Source organism: Rhamphochromis sp. 'chilingali', assembly GCF_963969265.1.
Source record: "Rhamphochromis sp. 'chilingali' genome assembly, chromosome: 11".
Taxonomy (NCBI): Eukaryota; Metazoa; Chordata; class Actinopteri; order Cichliformes; family Cichlidae; genus Rhamphochromis; species Rhamphochromis sp. 'chilingali'.
In genome coordinates this window covers 32,849,664-32,865,776 of record NC_137938.1, presented here as the reverse complement: position 1 = coordinate 32,865,776, position 16,113 = coordinate 32,849,664, and the positions used below count along the sequence as shown (strand labels likewise).

The 16,113-nt window shown below is 38.1% G+C and overlaps 1 protein-coding gene and 1 long non-coding RNA gene across 2 annotated transcripts; one reads left to right on the top strand and one right to left on the bottom strand.

The window, feature by feature from the left end:
- Nucleotides 1–6,275: 6,275 nt before the first annotated feature.
- Nucleotides 6,276–8,851, top strand: LOC308405168. The gene is made up of 4 exons (XR_013973283.1): nt 6,276–6,359; nt 7,073–7,186; nt 7,313–7,402; nt 7,485–8,851. It is a non-coding gene; the product is annotated as an uncharacterized lncRNA (long non-coding RNA).
- Nucleotides 8,852–9,000: 149 nt separating this feature from the next.
- Nucleotides 9,001–15,418, bottom strand: ankmy2a (ankyrin repeat and MYND domain containing 2a). The gene is made up of 10 exons (XM_080895624.1): nt 15,227–15,418; nt 14,726–14,790; nt 13,783–13,921; nt 13,578–13,676; nt 13,007–13,167; nt 12,409–12,623; nt 11,182–11,317; nt 10,862–10,990; nt 10,533–10,662; nt 9,001–9,933 (listed from the first exon to the last, which is right to left on the bottom strand). Exons 1-10 carry the CDS (start codon nt 15,291–15,293, stop codon nt 9,794–9,796), a joined length of 1,281 nt encoding a protein of 426 aa, XP_080751750.1. The 5' UTR covers nt 15,294–15,418; the 3' UTR covers nt 9,001–9,793.
- Nucleotides 15,419–16,113: the final 695 nt, after the last annotated feature.

Below are 16,113 nucleotides of genomic sequence, written 5' to 3'. Positions count from 1 at the left end.
TTGCTCTAATTAAATATTATTTACTAGATAATAATTTCTCAGCAACACAAATATTAAAATATTCCAGACCTGCACTGGATATACAACATAACAGAGCAGTGAAAACCCAAATTGGTTAAATGCGCTTAAGTGTGAGCATCATTACATAAGTTCTAAAACACATATAAATAGTGTACCGTTAGTAATTGCTTATGTTGGCGGAAATGCATCCTGGAAAGCAATCGGCAGCAATGGTCCTTGTTGGGTGAAAGTCTTATACCTTAAATTCTGAGGCTTTTTTTTTTATGTCAGCTGAAAAAGATGTAGAAATAATTCATGAAACTCTTAATGCACCTGTACAGCTTATATGGTGCTTCCTGGGGTCATTGGTTGTTCCAGATCTTTTATCATCACACAGTGTTTGGGAAGCTTCATGGCTCCCCAGAACCAACCAAAACCTCTGCCACCACACTGCCCAGCTTAACAGCCCCTGCCTGCTGGCCCCTGTGGATGGCTGGCTCATTAACAACAATCCTCCTCATGAAACAAATGAGCGCCATGTCTGACCTTGAAGTTGTTTTACCAACTTTGACTGTAATTGCTTCTCCAGGTCAACTTTCAGCTCCCAATATGGTGCCATTACTGCGGTCATGGCAGCTGATATTGGCTTTCCCAAGCTCTTTGGAAAGTGGTGGATTTCTTCAGTGCAGAGCCTCTTCCCAATGTATGTGATATCTGCTAAAGCCATCGGGACTTCACTTCAGGCCAAACCTGCTGATTCTTACCAAGTACAAAAAAGTACCTTACACGAAGTGGTCTGTATAAGGATGGAAGAAGAGAAAAAGCAACAGTTTTGATAGTAGCTATGGGAGGCTCAGGAACGTCTGTGTTTTCAACACAAACACATAAATGGTGGATTCCAGTTGATTCCAACTGCGCCAGCAGGGCGCAGCTCATCTAGTCATGAAAAGACTCTTTGGTAGAGGTTCATGGGAAGATGGCCTGTGATTTCCTCAAAGTTGCTAATTACTCCTAAATGTGATGATTACAAGTGAACACAATGGCAATGTAAATATTAGCTTATAAACATCATTACTGATTTGACAAATTAATAATTATACCTGATCACATGGTACTACAGCGAAAGTTTTAGGGTCATCAAATTTTAGGCTCATCCTGGGAAGATCATAAATGTCTGTGCTAAATCTGTTCGCCTCTGCATATTAAATGAGGGTTGCAGGAAAGCTGGAGCCTATCCCAGCTGTCATAGGGCAAGTTGCACGGTATACCACCTTCACATAGAGACAGATAACCATTCACACCTAGAGCAAATTTAGGGTCACTGATTTACTCAACCTACATGTCTTTATACAAGGAGGAAGTTCAAATAACTGGAGGTAACACAGGCTGGCCAGGCTCCACACATAAAGGCTCAGTCTGGATTTGAACCCAGAACCTTCTTGCTGTGAGGCAACAGTGCAAACCATCACACCATCTCCATGCTATTTCATGGCACTCATACAACCTCAATTGTGAACTTAATGGTGGCACGAGAGAAGCAGGAGTCAGCAAAGCAAAGTCAGTATAATTCACAATGTGGCATCCATCCATCTATCCATGTGCGTGTGAATTTGATTTCCTAAATTACAGTGAAATTTAAAACATGAGACAAATCCAAACTGCATGCGGCTGAAAAATATATACTCTGTCCAGAATAGGTAGAGTCTATAAAGTGGACCTCATAATAATGAGGTCTGTGTATGTGCAGAGTCCCTGTGAGCCAGAATCTCGAGATTCAAACTGCTCTAAACTCTCAGTTTTACCCTAAAAAAAAATTACTCTTGGCTATTTATCATGTCAAAGAGTGGATGTCCCTTATATGATAACCTCAGGCACACAGCCTCACCCACCTGCTGTTCAAACCTTCTTTTTTGTGAGGAGTAGCCAAAGCAGGCTTAAAGGAACGGTGGGCTTAAAAAAACATGAGCTAAAACAGCTGGCTTCAAACTGTGCATGAACTTAAGGACTGAACCAACATTCAGTATAAGCTACATAAGAATGGTGACTCATGCTCGTCTAATGAAGTCCAAGAATAAAAATAGAGTTGAGCTGGAAATGAAAATAATGGATTAATTATAATAATATGCTCTTTGACTCTAAATAAAGGTAAATATGACTGAACTATGAACAATTTTACAGCATGTTCTTCAAAATAAAATAAAAATCTAACCTCTCTGACTTTCTGTGTTCCAGACCAATCGCAGAAAGTTTAAAAAAAAAAATGCATCACTCATGACTAAACCTGATAATTATAAGTGCAGATGAAAGTGCTCGTCTTCAGTAGTGATACTAGAAAATTAACTGCAAACGTCTGCAAGGCTGACGGTTAAAGACACCGGGTTAAGCTGTACCTCCTGCTCAGTTTGTCACATTAGACATACTCCACGTTGGGACTTGCCTTGAATTCAGTGATGAAAGCTGATACTGTGTGTGGGTAATTTGCTGTATCCTCCCTCTGCCGACCCCTCAGTTCCTGTCAGTTACACGTCTAATGATTCAAGTGCCCAGACTAACTGGAGTCTTTGTATGTTCGCTGTACAAAACAACAAGAGATATAATTACTTTTGTGGGGAACACTCAATCCAGGCTTGTCTTACAGATATGAAAAGCGGTGTCATGCACAGGCACTAATTGTTGCTCATGTGAATGAAAGTTGATATGCAAGATCTCTTACCTGTTTGCTTTTATTATAACACAAACACTTTTTAGGGCTGGTCTCCCTTTTCAGGAGAGACAGCCTGAGGATGTCATTCTTCTGCTGAGTGAGATGGAAGAAATACTCAGATGGACTACGATGTTAAAAATCAAAATTTTCCAAATTTGTTTAAAAATTAATAAGAATTGTCAAAAATTTAGGAAAGAAGTGGGTTAGGATGGGCAAATTAAAGAATGTAAGAAGGCAGAAAGGCAGAAACAAAAGGGAAAGAGAAAGAAGAACGATAAAATGGAAAGGAAAAAGGAAATTAAGAAGGAAAAACAAATAGAAACAACATTAGCAGGATGAAACGAATATCAAGAGACTTGAGAAAAACAAACTAAGTAAAGTAAGGAAAAATAGAAATGGGAAAGATAAAAGGAGAAAACAATGAAGGAAAGAAACAAGACAAAATAAGGGAGGAAAGTAAGAAAAAAGTTTGAGTGAAAAGAAAAATTTAATTGTGCAGGAGAGAAAGAAACGTTCATAATGAAATGGTTTTCCCAGTTTGTGAGAAAGACGTTGACTGGCCTGCTCAACACCTTTCAGGATTTTCTAACATGATCAATGCTACTGACTACATACAATTCTCAAGACAGATTAATATGACTTTGGAGATGGACATTAAATTGGAAGCTTCATTCATAAGTGGTGTTTTTGCAGTGTAGTACCACACCTGCATAAATGTAATTCCTTTCTATCCCTTCCGCAGATGATTGGTTTCTGTCATTAAGCTTGACACTGAGCTTCTGTTATTGTTTCCTCTCTCTTTTGTTTTTCCTCAAACAGGAACACCGGGGGCTCATTCACTCTACTTCCGAGAGAAAATAAAGGACAACGTGGCCAACTCTTCTCAGAGGACTATTTACACTTTGACGCCCCTCTGAGCTTCTTATGGGAGTGGGTGAAAGCCGAAGGGTAAACATGATAGGCTCTACCTTTTGTGTCCTCACCATATAAAAGAAAAAAAAAAGGTGAGAGCGACTCCCTCTCTGCACACGCTCTAACTCAGCAGCAGGAACACGCTTCCCCCAACCCTCATGGGAAATGAAAGGTGGCCGGGTTAACAGCATATTGACAAGCAGGAGTGTGTGCATGACCAGGAAGTGCCCGTATGCAGTAATGAGAGGTGAGGCGAGGGCAACCGGAGGGGTACAAAAGGTATGCACAACACCTGGAACAAAGCCAAGAAGGAAGGGTCAATGTGGCAACACAGTTTGGAAAAGTTCTCAGCAGAAGCTGAACAAAACGTGGCTGGTGTCTCAGTCACTGCTGTTCTCTCCCGAGTTTACCTGTCTGGTATTTACACTGTTATTATTAGCAAGCACTTGGCGACACTGGGAAGAAAAAAATTCCCTTTCAAAAGGAAGAAACAACCGGAAGACCCAGGCTCAGGGAGGGGCAGTCATCTGCCATGACCGGCTGGGAAGACAGCATAAAACACACACTTTGGAAGACGGCAAGAGATGAATAATAACTAATGATTAAATGAAATGATGTTGAAATGAAAAGAGTTGAGTGAGCACTCAGTCCATCATGGGAACTCCCAGCAGCCTAGGCCTAATGCAGTGTAACTAACGGAGGATTCAGGGTCACCTGATCCAGCCCTAAATTTCAACATCATAATCCCAGATTACACAAAAAGATAAAAGAGAATGTGACAAACGAAATTTATGGAGGAACACTGGCAGGTCCTCCGAGGTGCTTAGAACAACAAGATTTCATGGTGTCATAGTGGAATCCAATACAGAGTTTAGCCAGTTTGCTTTTTACACTTTTGAAATGTTATAGTGAAAAGGAAAGGTAGAAAACGCCAATGTAAGGCAAATAAATGTGTTGTTATTTGTGAGTTTTAGAAATGCTGCTAGCTGTCTTAAGTTACCATTTATAACAAGCTGTTTTTGCATTTCAAGCATTTGTGGTAAACAAAGCTAGTCAGCTTCTGTATGTATAATACAAACAAAAGAGGGGGAGTGGTATCACTCTTGTCATCATCATGCTTCCCACTGACAGTTTTCATTTTTATGCAACCACTTTACAATCAGCCTGTTCCAGCTGATAAAGAAGATTATGAAATGTGATTGAACACCCATCAAATTGACCGCAAGCTGAGGCTATTTACAGTATATCAGTACTTTGATTAATCAAAAGCGATTAAGTCAATTAAGATTAGATTGAGAATAGATGTGACCAAACACAAGTTCCTCAAGAGCCATAATTTCAGTTTTATGTATGGAAGTCTATGAAGGACTTAAATAAAATAATAATGTAAATATTTGTAAATGAAAATGATTATTAAAACTTTACATAGACATATTTTCTATTTAAAATATTTATGTAATGTTGAAGATGTAACAGTGTAGCCTGATTTTACATTTATGCAAGTAAAACTATTTCCAACAATGTGAAGACGAGTGAGCCATGACAAAGAAAGAAATGTAGAACAAGTAACTTAGCAAATTTTCCCATTGTCAGTTTCACAAATAGGTTTTAGTGCTCTGTTTCATGCCCAGTCACATTAAATAACAGTTAACTGTCTGAGAGCATAAGAGACAGTTTCTACTTATGACTAACAGACACTAAACATAGTATCTGGGGTCAAAAAGCCATCCTTGTTGCACACATAGTTCATGCAAGCACGTTAATAAAAACAAACAGTCAAATTTCAGATAAAGTAAATGGGAAAAAAGTACTTTAAACATGACTTTCCACATATGGAGACTTAAACTGTTGTTACTTAAATGTGAATCACTGCACTAAGTGGCTGAAATGCAGCTGGCGATAATAGAAAAATCTGACTAATCATTTAGGTTGCTGCATGTACTGTGTTAACCTAAATGAATTCTACTGACTTTGCCACTCAGGTCTGGTGAAGCATTGCCCTCTGCTGGATCTCTGGCTGTCCTGCAGATGTTACAAACATAAACTCTTTAACCTGTGCAAAAATGAACAAAAAGTGCGTAAATCTCCCACAGCCCTATGAGAGAAAAACCAACAACATCACATATCACAATCACATATTTTTTTTGAAATAGAAGAGCAACTTTTGTGTTTGTTGTGATTTCAACAGGTGTATCCTGGCAACAGGTGTGCCTTGGTCAGGAAATATAGCAGAAGATGGAGGTGGGCAAGGTGAATCGGCTTTAACCTCAACACCACTCACAACCATTTCACAGCCATGAATGTAAGTTTTACCCCTTTTTTTCCTTTTCCTACTACCCACAGGTCATCGAAGACTCTCCAGAAGCGTGGAATAAGAAGGGACTGCGATGTTTGTCAACTCAGCCTTGCCACAAAGTAAGAAAAGCATTTACTTTTCTAAAATATATGTATATCTTTAACTTACAGAGGAAAAATTTCCAGAGATTATTTAGACGGTTTGTATTGTGTTAAACAGAAAACTCACCAGTGTTCCTGATTTATCAAGATTTCACTTTCTGAGGACGTTGTGGCTGAACAACAACAAGGTAATCTACTTACAGCTTTTTTTTTGCATACAGGATGGAACAGACGATTAAATTTATTTCTCTCTAATTCTTACAGATTAGAGAGCTGAGCTGCCGTTCCGTCAACTGTTGCTTGACTGAGCTTTACCTTCAAAATAACAACATCAAGTCTGTCTCAGGTTAACCTCTCATTCTCCCCTGAATGAAAAAAGAGACAAACAAAAAACAACAACAACAACAAAAAGAAACACAAACTCGTAATTTTTACTGGGTCAAAAGAAAGTCTAATGGTAGATTTTTTTTAAATATGCGTATAATATATTTTTCTATTTTTACTCACAGTTTGCAACATATTTAGTTAGGTACTTTAATTTTTAGGTGTTGAAACAAGTGCTGCAGTCTTTCTTTTAAGAAAGAGCATCACCTGAATTACAAGAAAAAATCATGTATATAAGGTCCTTATTAAACTAAATTCTGAAACTCCCTGAAATACTGGGGGAGGCTACAACACATTTGTGGCAAACACTTTTGTACTTTTATTTTGAAATAATACATAGTTTCCTCTGTTATAACACAGTCCCATCTTTTTAATGATTTAACATTTAACAATTTATTTTCTTTCATATATACTTACTTATGTATTTTTAGATTAGTTATTTGATTTTTTTTTTTAAAGTTACTACACAAATCAGATGAATATAAAGTGGTGAAAAAAACATTTTACTCTAATGTGCTGGAATTAATGCTTAAATTATTTTTAATTATTAAAAGTAATTTTTCACCTCGACATGCACATTTGTGCATATAGATATGCTGTAGGGACCTGAAGAAAAAGTTCTAGAAAAGAAGACTTATGTAGTCATGACTTTTTAAAACTTTCTCTCCCACACAGGTGCTCTAAGTCATCTGACCTGCCTGCAAATCCTGTTTCTTCACAACAACTTGATCAGAGGGTTGGAGGACACAATGCACGAGCTCAGGAGGATGCAGCAGCTCCAAAATGCCAGTGAGTCCTGAACCATCAACCACACCCATCACCGATCAACAACCTGGCCTGAGAAATTCTGTTCATGCTTTAAAGATCCATTTGCAAATGTGGATGTTTGACTATACTGTGTATTTTAAAATGCAGCTTTTTTCCTCAATCCCATCTCTCATGAACTTGGCTATCGCCAACATGTAATCCATCGCCTGCCCTCACTCCAGATCTTAGATGGAAAAGGTAAAGATGTTGAAATGTTTTGACATATCGGACACGCGGTTTGTCATTACAAACACAGGAACTGTCTCTGTTGTGTTATTAGAAGTGAAGCCAGCAGAGAGGAAGACGTCGTTCCAGATTTACAGTCAGGATTGTCACCGCATCCTCCAGTCTGTGGCTTTTGGAAGATGCCAGTGATAGCTTCCTAACTTCCTATGCAAGTTCAGTCATTACACAGTGCAAAGTTTCTCCTCCATTCTCATTATTTCTGTGATATGTTCAAAATAGAGCAAAAGGTGCACTGCAAACGTAAATTTGAATAGCCTAAAGTACCAGTAAACCAAAACAGTGAAGGATTGAGACAAAAAAAGAGCTACAACTGATGATTTCCCCCAAGACCAATAACAATCACAGGAAGTAAAAGTAAATCACTTTGTGTCAAAATGTTATTTGACACAAAGTGAGCCACAGATGACCCCAGAGATGAAAAGAAATTAAAACAAATGTCAAACAGAATAAAATGCAAAATGAAATGATAGATGCAAACTGGCAGTAACAGTTTGTACAGTCATCTTAAGTGTGCACTAAACAAGAGAGTTTAATGGGTTAATGGACAGGAGAATGTGGTTTATGTCTGCTGAACAGGATATACTCAGACTTGATTTCAAATCAGTAGGAAGCGTCGCATTTTAACCAGTTCTTTCCTGGACAACATACTCGGAACTACAGATTCCTTGTAAAAGATATTTCCATGCTCTTTCACATGCGTCACTTCTGGATGTTAAATACCACCAATGGAAACCATACAGTAAAGTTACAGCAGCACAAACAATGTGAGTCACATATATACTTGATGTTTTCATGCTTGGTCCTAATTAGCAAAGTTAAAGCTAACAATTACAGAATAAAAACTGATTTATAGTCCAGTTATCACTCAGAATATATCATACATACATATTTCCACTTTATTCTGACCAAAAAAACTCAAAGTAATACACTTGATAAATAATACCAGCACTCAAAGAACTTCTCAAATTCACCCGTTCACAAATTTGCACATCAATACAGCTCATTATTCTATTCCTTGAATGTCTTTACCCCATCATGGACTCATACCTAGATCCATGCATTAGGGGGAATTTGAGTTTTAGTATCTTGCTCAAGGACACTTTGGCATGCATACTGGATAAATCGAAACACCTGATTAGCAGAACCGCTCTGCCTCCTCGTCCATCGCTGACATTTATGCTTATGCCAAAATGATTTTCCACGTCTTTACTAAACTATGAAAAGGTGTCAAGTCCCAGAATGCATCTTGGTAACTTTTAATGTTTATAGGTAAAAGTTTAAAGTGTTAATTGGCATTTTGAACAATAAAGGAAAGCTATGCTGAATATGTTTGTCAAGGCCTCAGGAAGACTCGAAACAAATCAATAGGGCACATCGAGCACAGCTGGAAACACAAAAGTAATGTGCAGTTTGTGATGATTTGTGATCAGGGGCAAGTGTGTTTCACAGGATTTACATGCTATCGATTGCACTAAACACACCCTGATAATTTCAGGAGTGAGTGAACAAACATAAATAAATACACTTAAAAAATGAGAATCTACAGCATATTTCAGTGAAGTTGGTCTCTGTTTAATGTATTTGAAGTCACCAGCTCTCAGAACAATCACAGCCTTATTGAACTTGATATTTTGACTTCAGCTTCTCTAATAATTCATGGTGCACAACAAATGAAAGAACATCAAAACTAAAACAGTGAGATCTTTCAAGACAAACTGACACTTGCCATCCTGACATGATGTCCTTGTTCAACAGTGGATGCTGGAGTAAATGTTTCCATTTAGTCGGAATTTGGAAAATCCTGAGAATTAAAGTCACATCTCATCATTCACGAAAAATAAACTGATGGCATTTATATTTAAAAATATACATTTTTGGTCAACATTTTTCAGCCATGCCTTTCACTCACAGCTCCCATAATGTTTTCAGTACAAAAGACGTCCCAGAAATACATCAAATAACTGCAAAGAAACAACTCTGATTGGTTACTTCATTCCCACAGTTTGCTACAGTTTAAGGCAGAATTGCTTTCCATAATGGATGTGAGCCATTACGAATCCCTCCCAGTGACGTCTACCAAAAACACTTTAGCCTATGCAGTGTTCACATTCAGATATTATAACAATTCCATATGAAAAGTTAACTTAGAAAAAGGACACAAAGACTGTGGCATTCCTCGGATGTGTCTTGCCGTTATGGTGAGAGTCTTAGATTGTTAATAAATATGAGTCCTTCTTCGAGTCTTTATCTGGCGTTTATTCTTATGGCCAGTTTGCTCTCTATCTGTGGTGTGTGGATAGACCCTAGAGAAGATGGTCATTGTCTTCAACTGTCAGATGTTCATCAGTTGCCAGCAGCTGGGGTGCTTGCAGGGTCTGATGTTACCGTTTCTGCTGCAGTGTTTGAAGGGGTGACCTCACTGCTAGTGTCTACTGAAAGCTCCTGCATGGAGTCTGTGGCATCCTGCACAGCTTTACTCTCCTCTGAAAGACAAACAAGACAAGTCATTCAAACCTATTTTAATCACATGCAGCTTTGTGTTTTATCCCTGATCAACTCTTGATGACCGTCAGTTAAAATTCTATATTAAACTGATCATATTTTAATATAGTCTTTCACAGCATGCTTTTACTGTGAGTTTATTTAAATATGGGAGAAAATTCAAATGAGCTCTTAATTAGTGATGTTATTTTGTATGCCTCCCTTTTTTAAATTTTCTTTTTTTAAGAATGTAAAAAGAAAAGCATAATTTTTTTTAAAATTTGAAAATATTTTTTGTTGTAAATCCATAAGCAGAAAATTAGAGCTTTTAAGGGTTTTCTCAAAAGTGAAATTTAAAGAAAAGTATTGAAACATGATGGCTCTATTCACACTGATCCTGAAGCAGACGATTTTAAGTAAAAAGTCAGATATTGATGCTAAAATGACCTTAAAATGGAACTGATTCTACTTTAATAGAACGCTGTCATTACACACATTTTGTAACATTTAACACAGAAGCTACATTTAGTAGCTTCTGTGGGACAAATGTTTGCGTTACTATTTTGTGTGACTTATTTTAGCTTTCTAATGAAGAAAATACCTTTGTTCTGTTGCATCCTCAGTTTGGCTGCTTCTGCTTCTTGTTTCTCTCTCTGCTCTTGGAGCTTCTTGCAAACTTTCTTGTGGGTGAACCAGTGCATCTTTTGGCAAGCTTGGCCACAGTAGATCACCTGGTGAGAAAAAAAAAACAACAACTTTATTTGTACACCGTTTATGTCAAAAAAGGTAAACAATCCAAGCAGTCAGTTAAAGAAAGGACTCTCAGAAAAGGTCATAATTAAAAATTTCACATCAAATTAAAACAAAGAAACAACAACAGGCTTCATTGTTGAGGTAAAACCGACAATCTGTTGTAGCTCTGACGCTCACCATTTTACAGATGGAGCATCTCTTCTCGGCTCCTTTCTCTCCACAGGTCGTGCAGAACTCTGCGTCCATGAAGCCGACCTGACCGGTGATGGCCTGAGTCAGCACTGACAGAGCTGTGGGGTCGTTACCCTGCAATGATGTTAGAAAGAAAGACACAAATCAACCACCACACACAGCTAATTACAAAATACATTAAGCTTGAATGAAACCTATTCAAAACAAAGTTCTGACTTTTTTTTTTTTTCATGAAAAGATACACATTGCTTAATTTAGCCTTTTGATCCATTTAGCTTTCCAGTGAGTTGGATTTGCAAACTCACAATCTCTACAGGAGCGATACTCCGCACCAGCTGCTGCAGCAGAGTAGCATCACAATATGGGAATTTGCGAATGCATTCTCTGATAAACTTCTCTTGATACACGGGGAAACCATCAGAGTCCCGACCCTTCAGCAAGCTGGAAAACAAGGATTAGAGGCATTTATAACTGTACAGTGGATGTCATCTCAAAAATAACTTAAAATAATAAAATTCACTGCATTTTGGAATTTTTGGTTTTAACAGACATAGCTCCACTCAGGATCAGGCTTGAGTGTTAGGCTACGTTCACACTGCAGGCAAAAGCGCATCAAATCCGATTTTTTTGACCCTATGCGACCCATATCCGATCATGGTGTGACAGTGTGAACGGCACAAATCCGATATTTTCAAATCCAATCTGGGTCACTTTCGTATGTGGTACTGAATCTGATACATATCCGATGTTTCAGAAAGCGACTGCTGTGTGAACGGTCATGTCGCATTAAATCCGTCTTTTATGTCACTGACACAAGACAGACGCCAATTATCAGCGCCGGAGAAGCGCCCGAGAAGAAATTGCGAATGCTTCCTGGCCATCCGGTGAGACTGCTGGGAAGACAACGTTGGAGAAACGTGAACATTTTATTTGTACTGCATAACCTGCAGATTCTGACAGAAATCTGCAACTATCCTTTGAAGCACCGCTCCTCTAAAACAGCAATAAGGATCATTATTAGGTTACATTATTATGTAAATAACAAAATAACTTAAAGCAAAAATTGGGAAACATGAAGTCCGAAGTCTTTATATTAAGGGCCAGCAGTCAAACAATACGGTTTGCTCTGGGTCTAAACAGAGCGCGTTGTGTGTGACGTCTTCTTTTGCGCATGCGGGCCGCTTTGAGCGTTCACACTAGAGCGCGTTTGCTGTCGCATTTTATTTGTAGTGTGAACGAGCAGACAAAAAAATCGGATTTGACCAAAAAAAAATCGGAATTGAGCTTTAAGACCTGCAGTGTGAACGTAGCCTTAGAGTGGGTAGAATAACCAACAATTCTGTCACCATCAGTGTTGTTACGCTCCATATTGGTCACAACACTGACAAAAACAAATGCCCTACCATGAAAAGCTGCTTAGAAGCATTAAAAAAATTAATTAAGAACACATTCTAACCTGTGCTATCATTACATTTATTTAACACACACAAAAAGCACAGAAAGTAAACACTAGATTATTGTAGGTCACACACCTCTTAAGGAGACCGTCTAGCTTGTCCTCACGGTCTTTGAGGAAGGAGGCACATTTTCCCAGCACACAGCTGATGTAGTGCATCTTCATGGCCAACACCTCGTTCATGTCCTGCTGCTTGATGCACTTCTCACAGATAAGCTCCATCACCCGGCGACATTTGTCCAGCGCCTCCACCTCCGCCAGTAAAGGATTCTCCTTCACCAGCATCACCATCTGGAAAACAAATCAAACACCGAGGTTCTTCTTAGTAAAAGAAATGCAGTTTACATGTCTTTGCTCATAATCTGTGATGTAAAAATCTGTTTTCAGTTCCGTTCATAGCTCCAAGTGCACCACAGGACATCCCTGCTGTTGACCAGTCAATCAGAGCTAAACCAGTATCTGGCTGTTTTTAACTATACCCCATTGCTCAGTGACAAAATGTATTTGAAAGTTTGCTGCACAATGCCCATAACCAGAAGAAATCAGAGTAATATTTGCAAATGAATAAATAAAGACTGCAACAGCACTTTAATCTGTATCAGTGGGTAATAACAATAGCTGCATCAATTATATATTTTTATATCATGACCTTTTAGAAACCAGGGAAGCTTTACCTTGACAGGGTTCAGGTTGGTGCTCATGATGACCTTATGCAAAGGTCCAGCAAGTTTGGGTGGTAGCTTGGGTTCCTTCTCCAAACCCTGAGGCTTAGTGTAGTAATCCAGTCTGGCACGGGAGAAGAAGTTGTTGATCACTGTGACACAATCATGTTGCCCTAAAGAGAGAACAAATTAGTTTGTTCATTTGTTTTAGCACATGTACAACAAATGACCAGTCAAACGGAAATACTAAAGGCAATTCTAAGATTTCTTCAGTGTGTATGGAGGGCACGGATGGTGGAATGTACCAGCTAGCAAAAAATGAAGTGATGTAATCAAAAAAAGTGATCATACCCAAGATCAGTCAGTTCCAATAATTTGTATCTAATGTAGGTCAAGTAGGTAGGTAAGGGATGTTAAGAAAAAGAAATACATAAAAAAAAACTGAAGCTAATGCCAATCTCTAGTTTTTTTTCCCATGCAAAAAGAAGAAAAAAAAAATCTGACTAAAAAGGTTTTGTCTCTGTCTTTTTGTCTTTGTGTGTAGACCACTAGACCTAAAAGCTAACCGTTACTCCAAACGTACCAACAAAAGCTGCCATCTGTGCAGCAGTCCTTCCGACAGAGTTAACTACGTCTGTTTCTGCCCCTGCGTCCAGCATCATCCATGTGATATCAGTCTTTCCTGCAGGCACAAAAGAAGGAAAGTCACAACACTTAATAAAGAAACAACTGATTCTTCAGTGATGCTGCTGGAGCGATTAAAACCAACATGCACACACAGGTTTTACCTGACAGGCCAGCAAACATCAGCGCTGTGTATCCATGCTCATGCTCATTACAATTCACATCTGCACCGTGTTGAAGCAACAACTTGCACATGTCTGCTTTTCCCTTGTAAGCGGCGTGCATGAGAGGAGTCATCCCATACTGTGGATAAGACAAAAAAGTTAAGAAAAGCTGCTGATATTTATTGCATTTAAGCAAAGATTAGAAATAAGGAAATATTTACAGAAAAAAATTCAAAACTAATAGATTAAAAAAAAAAGGTTACAATTGCTTCTAAACAGTTAAAATGCTTGTTTTTATTATCTGTCTGTACTTACCTTCACCATCTGCTACAGGTACAGTAAAGTTAAAAACCATCAAACTACAACCATCTGCTTCTGACAGGTGGACAGGACAAACGTCCTCTAAAGTCCTTCAGAGTGGTGACTTATAATTTGTCCTTTTATTCAGCAACACATGTGTTTGACCTTGTCTTAAATAGCTCATCATGTGTGCTCCACAAATACACTGCAGTCCTGAAATGAAAAGACTTACTTTTTAGATGAAACCACAGATGGTGTCTCAGATGTAGTTATTTTACCATTTGAACCTTTTGGCCTGATGATTATATCGTAATTAGAGATGAATGCGATTTTTGTCACAAGGATAAGACACAAGAAATAATATAAATCGATGCCCCCGCCCCCCTGACCCTTGTAAACGAGGTAGAGAGGAGCTTTTGAAAAATGTCCAGTAAGTTGTCAATTTCTGACACCAGATTTAGTATCTGTACTCAAAAAAAGAATTATTAGTGCATACGCTGTTAATATAAATTAAACGTAACTAAAAATTATCATTGCAAGTCAACATTCGATTAAATACGTAAAAGAGACGAGACAGATAACGTGCTTTGTTACATGTGCATGTTTTGTTTTCTCGATATTGCGATCAGACATACTCTTTTACCTCATCCAAACAGTTGACTCGAACATCCTTACAGCCCAGCAACCTTGAGGCCTCTTGAACGTTTCCTAAAGACAAAAAACCCCTCAGTATTATTTCAGTACACACAACACTACGATTTACAGCTACTAAACTATATTAAATTAAGATTTTTTTTCTAAATTAGTCTGCCATAGTCCAACTTATACACTGCATAATCATTCTAATCTACCATGTAGTTCGGTCCACTTAGATCACGTTTAAAACTCATGTTATCCTGCAAGTTTGCATTAGTGAGGTGGGACTACATTTTAGCCTGAATGATTAGCTTTGAGCTAACATCAGCTATTCACAAGCTTTGACACAGCTAATTTTAAAGTCAACTGCTATTAATAAAGAAGCTGCAAACATGCATCACGGCTTTAACTGCGGTTCAGTTATTTAATTCAGTCACATTTTCTCCAAAGAGCTAACAAGAGCTAACTGCGGTATGGTGTTTTCAGGGATTAGCGTTAGCCAGCTTACCTGCAGTAATAACCTCAAACAACTCCTTTTCACTTGGTGACAAGTCTCCTTTCTTTAAAGCAGACATTCTGGCCAATATTAGCTTCAAACGAGACGATAATGGCACAAATAAACCACCGAGTTTTCAAATAACTCTACACTGTCCGTGGCTCCGACAGTATGCTGATGCTCAGGCATGAAGGCTAGCTCAGAACGAGCTGTCATCTGGAACGTACCACTGCCAACCCCTAGTAGGGAGGATATGTGTCACAGTCAAAAATACGTCAACGTTTAATCCACCGTCTGGACTTTTTGACTTTTTAGAACAATGCAACAAAAAAATCTAAGAAATATGAGGATTAGATATAATGTCACATTTTCTCATCATATGTCACAACAGTGAAGTGCAAGAGATAACACCCCTTTAAAAAACTGATGAGTTCCACAGAAGTCTAGAAAGTTTTTTTTTGTTTTTTTTTTTAATTGCACAGTACAACAATTATGGCAATCTCTACAAAGATTCTATTTTCCCAACATGAAATATTATCAGAACAGGCTGAATTCCAACATATAGAAGATAGATAATGAACAGGAAGTACAAACAACAACAAATAAATAAATAAAAACAAACCCCAAACAGAATCAAAGCAAACAAACAAGCAAAAAAAAAAAAAAAAAAAAAAGACGTTATACCTTAGGGGTTTTCTAGCAGATCTAATTCAATAATCATATGATTCAGAACCAGAGCTTGTTTTTTGTCCATAAATTTAACAGATGAGAGGAAGAGGCAGAGTTCTTTGTGAAAAGTACAAAAGGACAGCTTTGTTTTCAGAAAACGACATTTGTGAATGAAGAATTTGCCCATAATAATTATTACATTTAGAACACTTTCAAGCTTCTTTTCTTTT

What these genes read in the sequence shown, in the direction of transcription:
- ankmy2a (XM_080895624.1), bottom strand. Translation starts at nt 15,293, where the DNA reads ATGTCTGCTTTAAAGAAAGGAGACTTGTCACCAAGTGAAAAGGAGTTG. An exon ending in GTATCGCTCCTGTAGAGATT is followed by an intron (nt 10,991 to 11,181) that starts GTGAGTTTGCAA and finishes ACATCATTGCAG; the next exon opens with GGTAACGACCCCACAGCTCT. An exon ending in GATGCTCCATCTGTAAAATG is followed by an intron (nt 10,663 to 10,861) that starts GTGAGCGTCAGA and finishes TTTTCTCACCAG; the next exon opens with GTGATCTACTGTGGCCAAGC.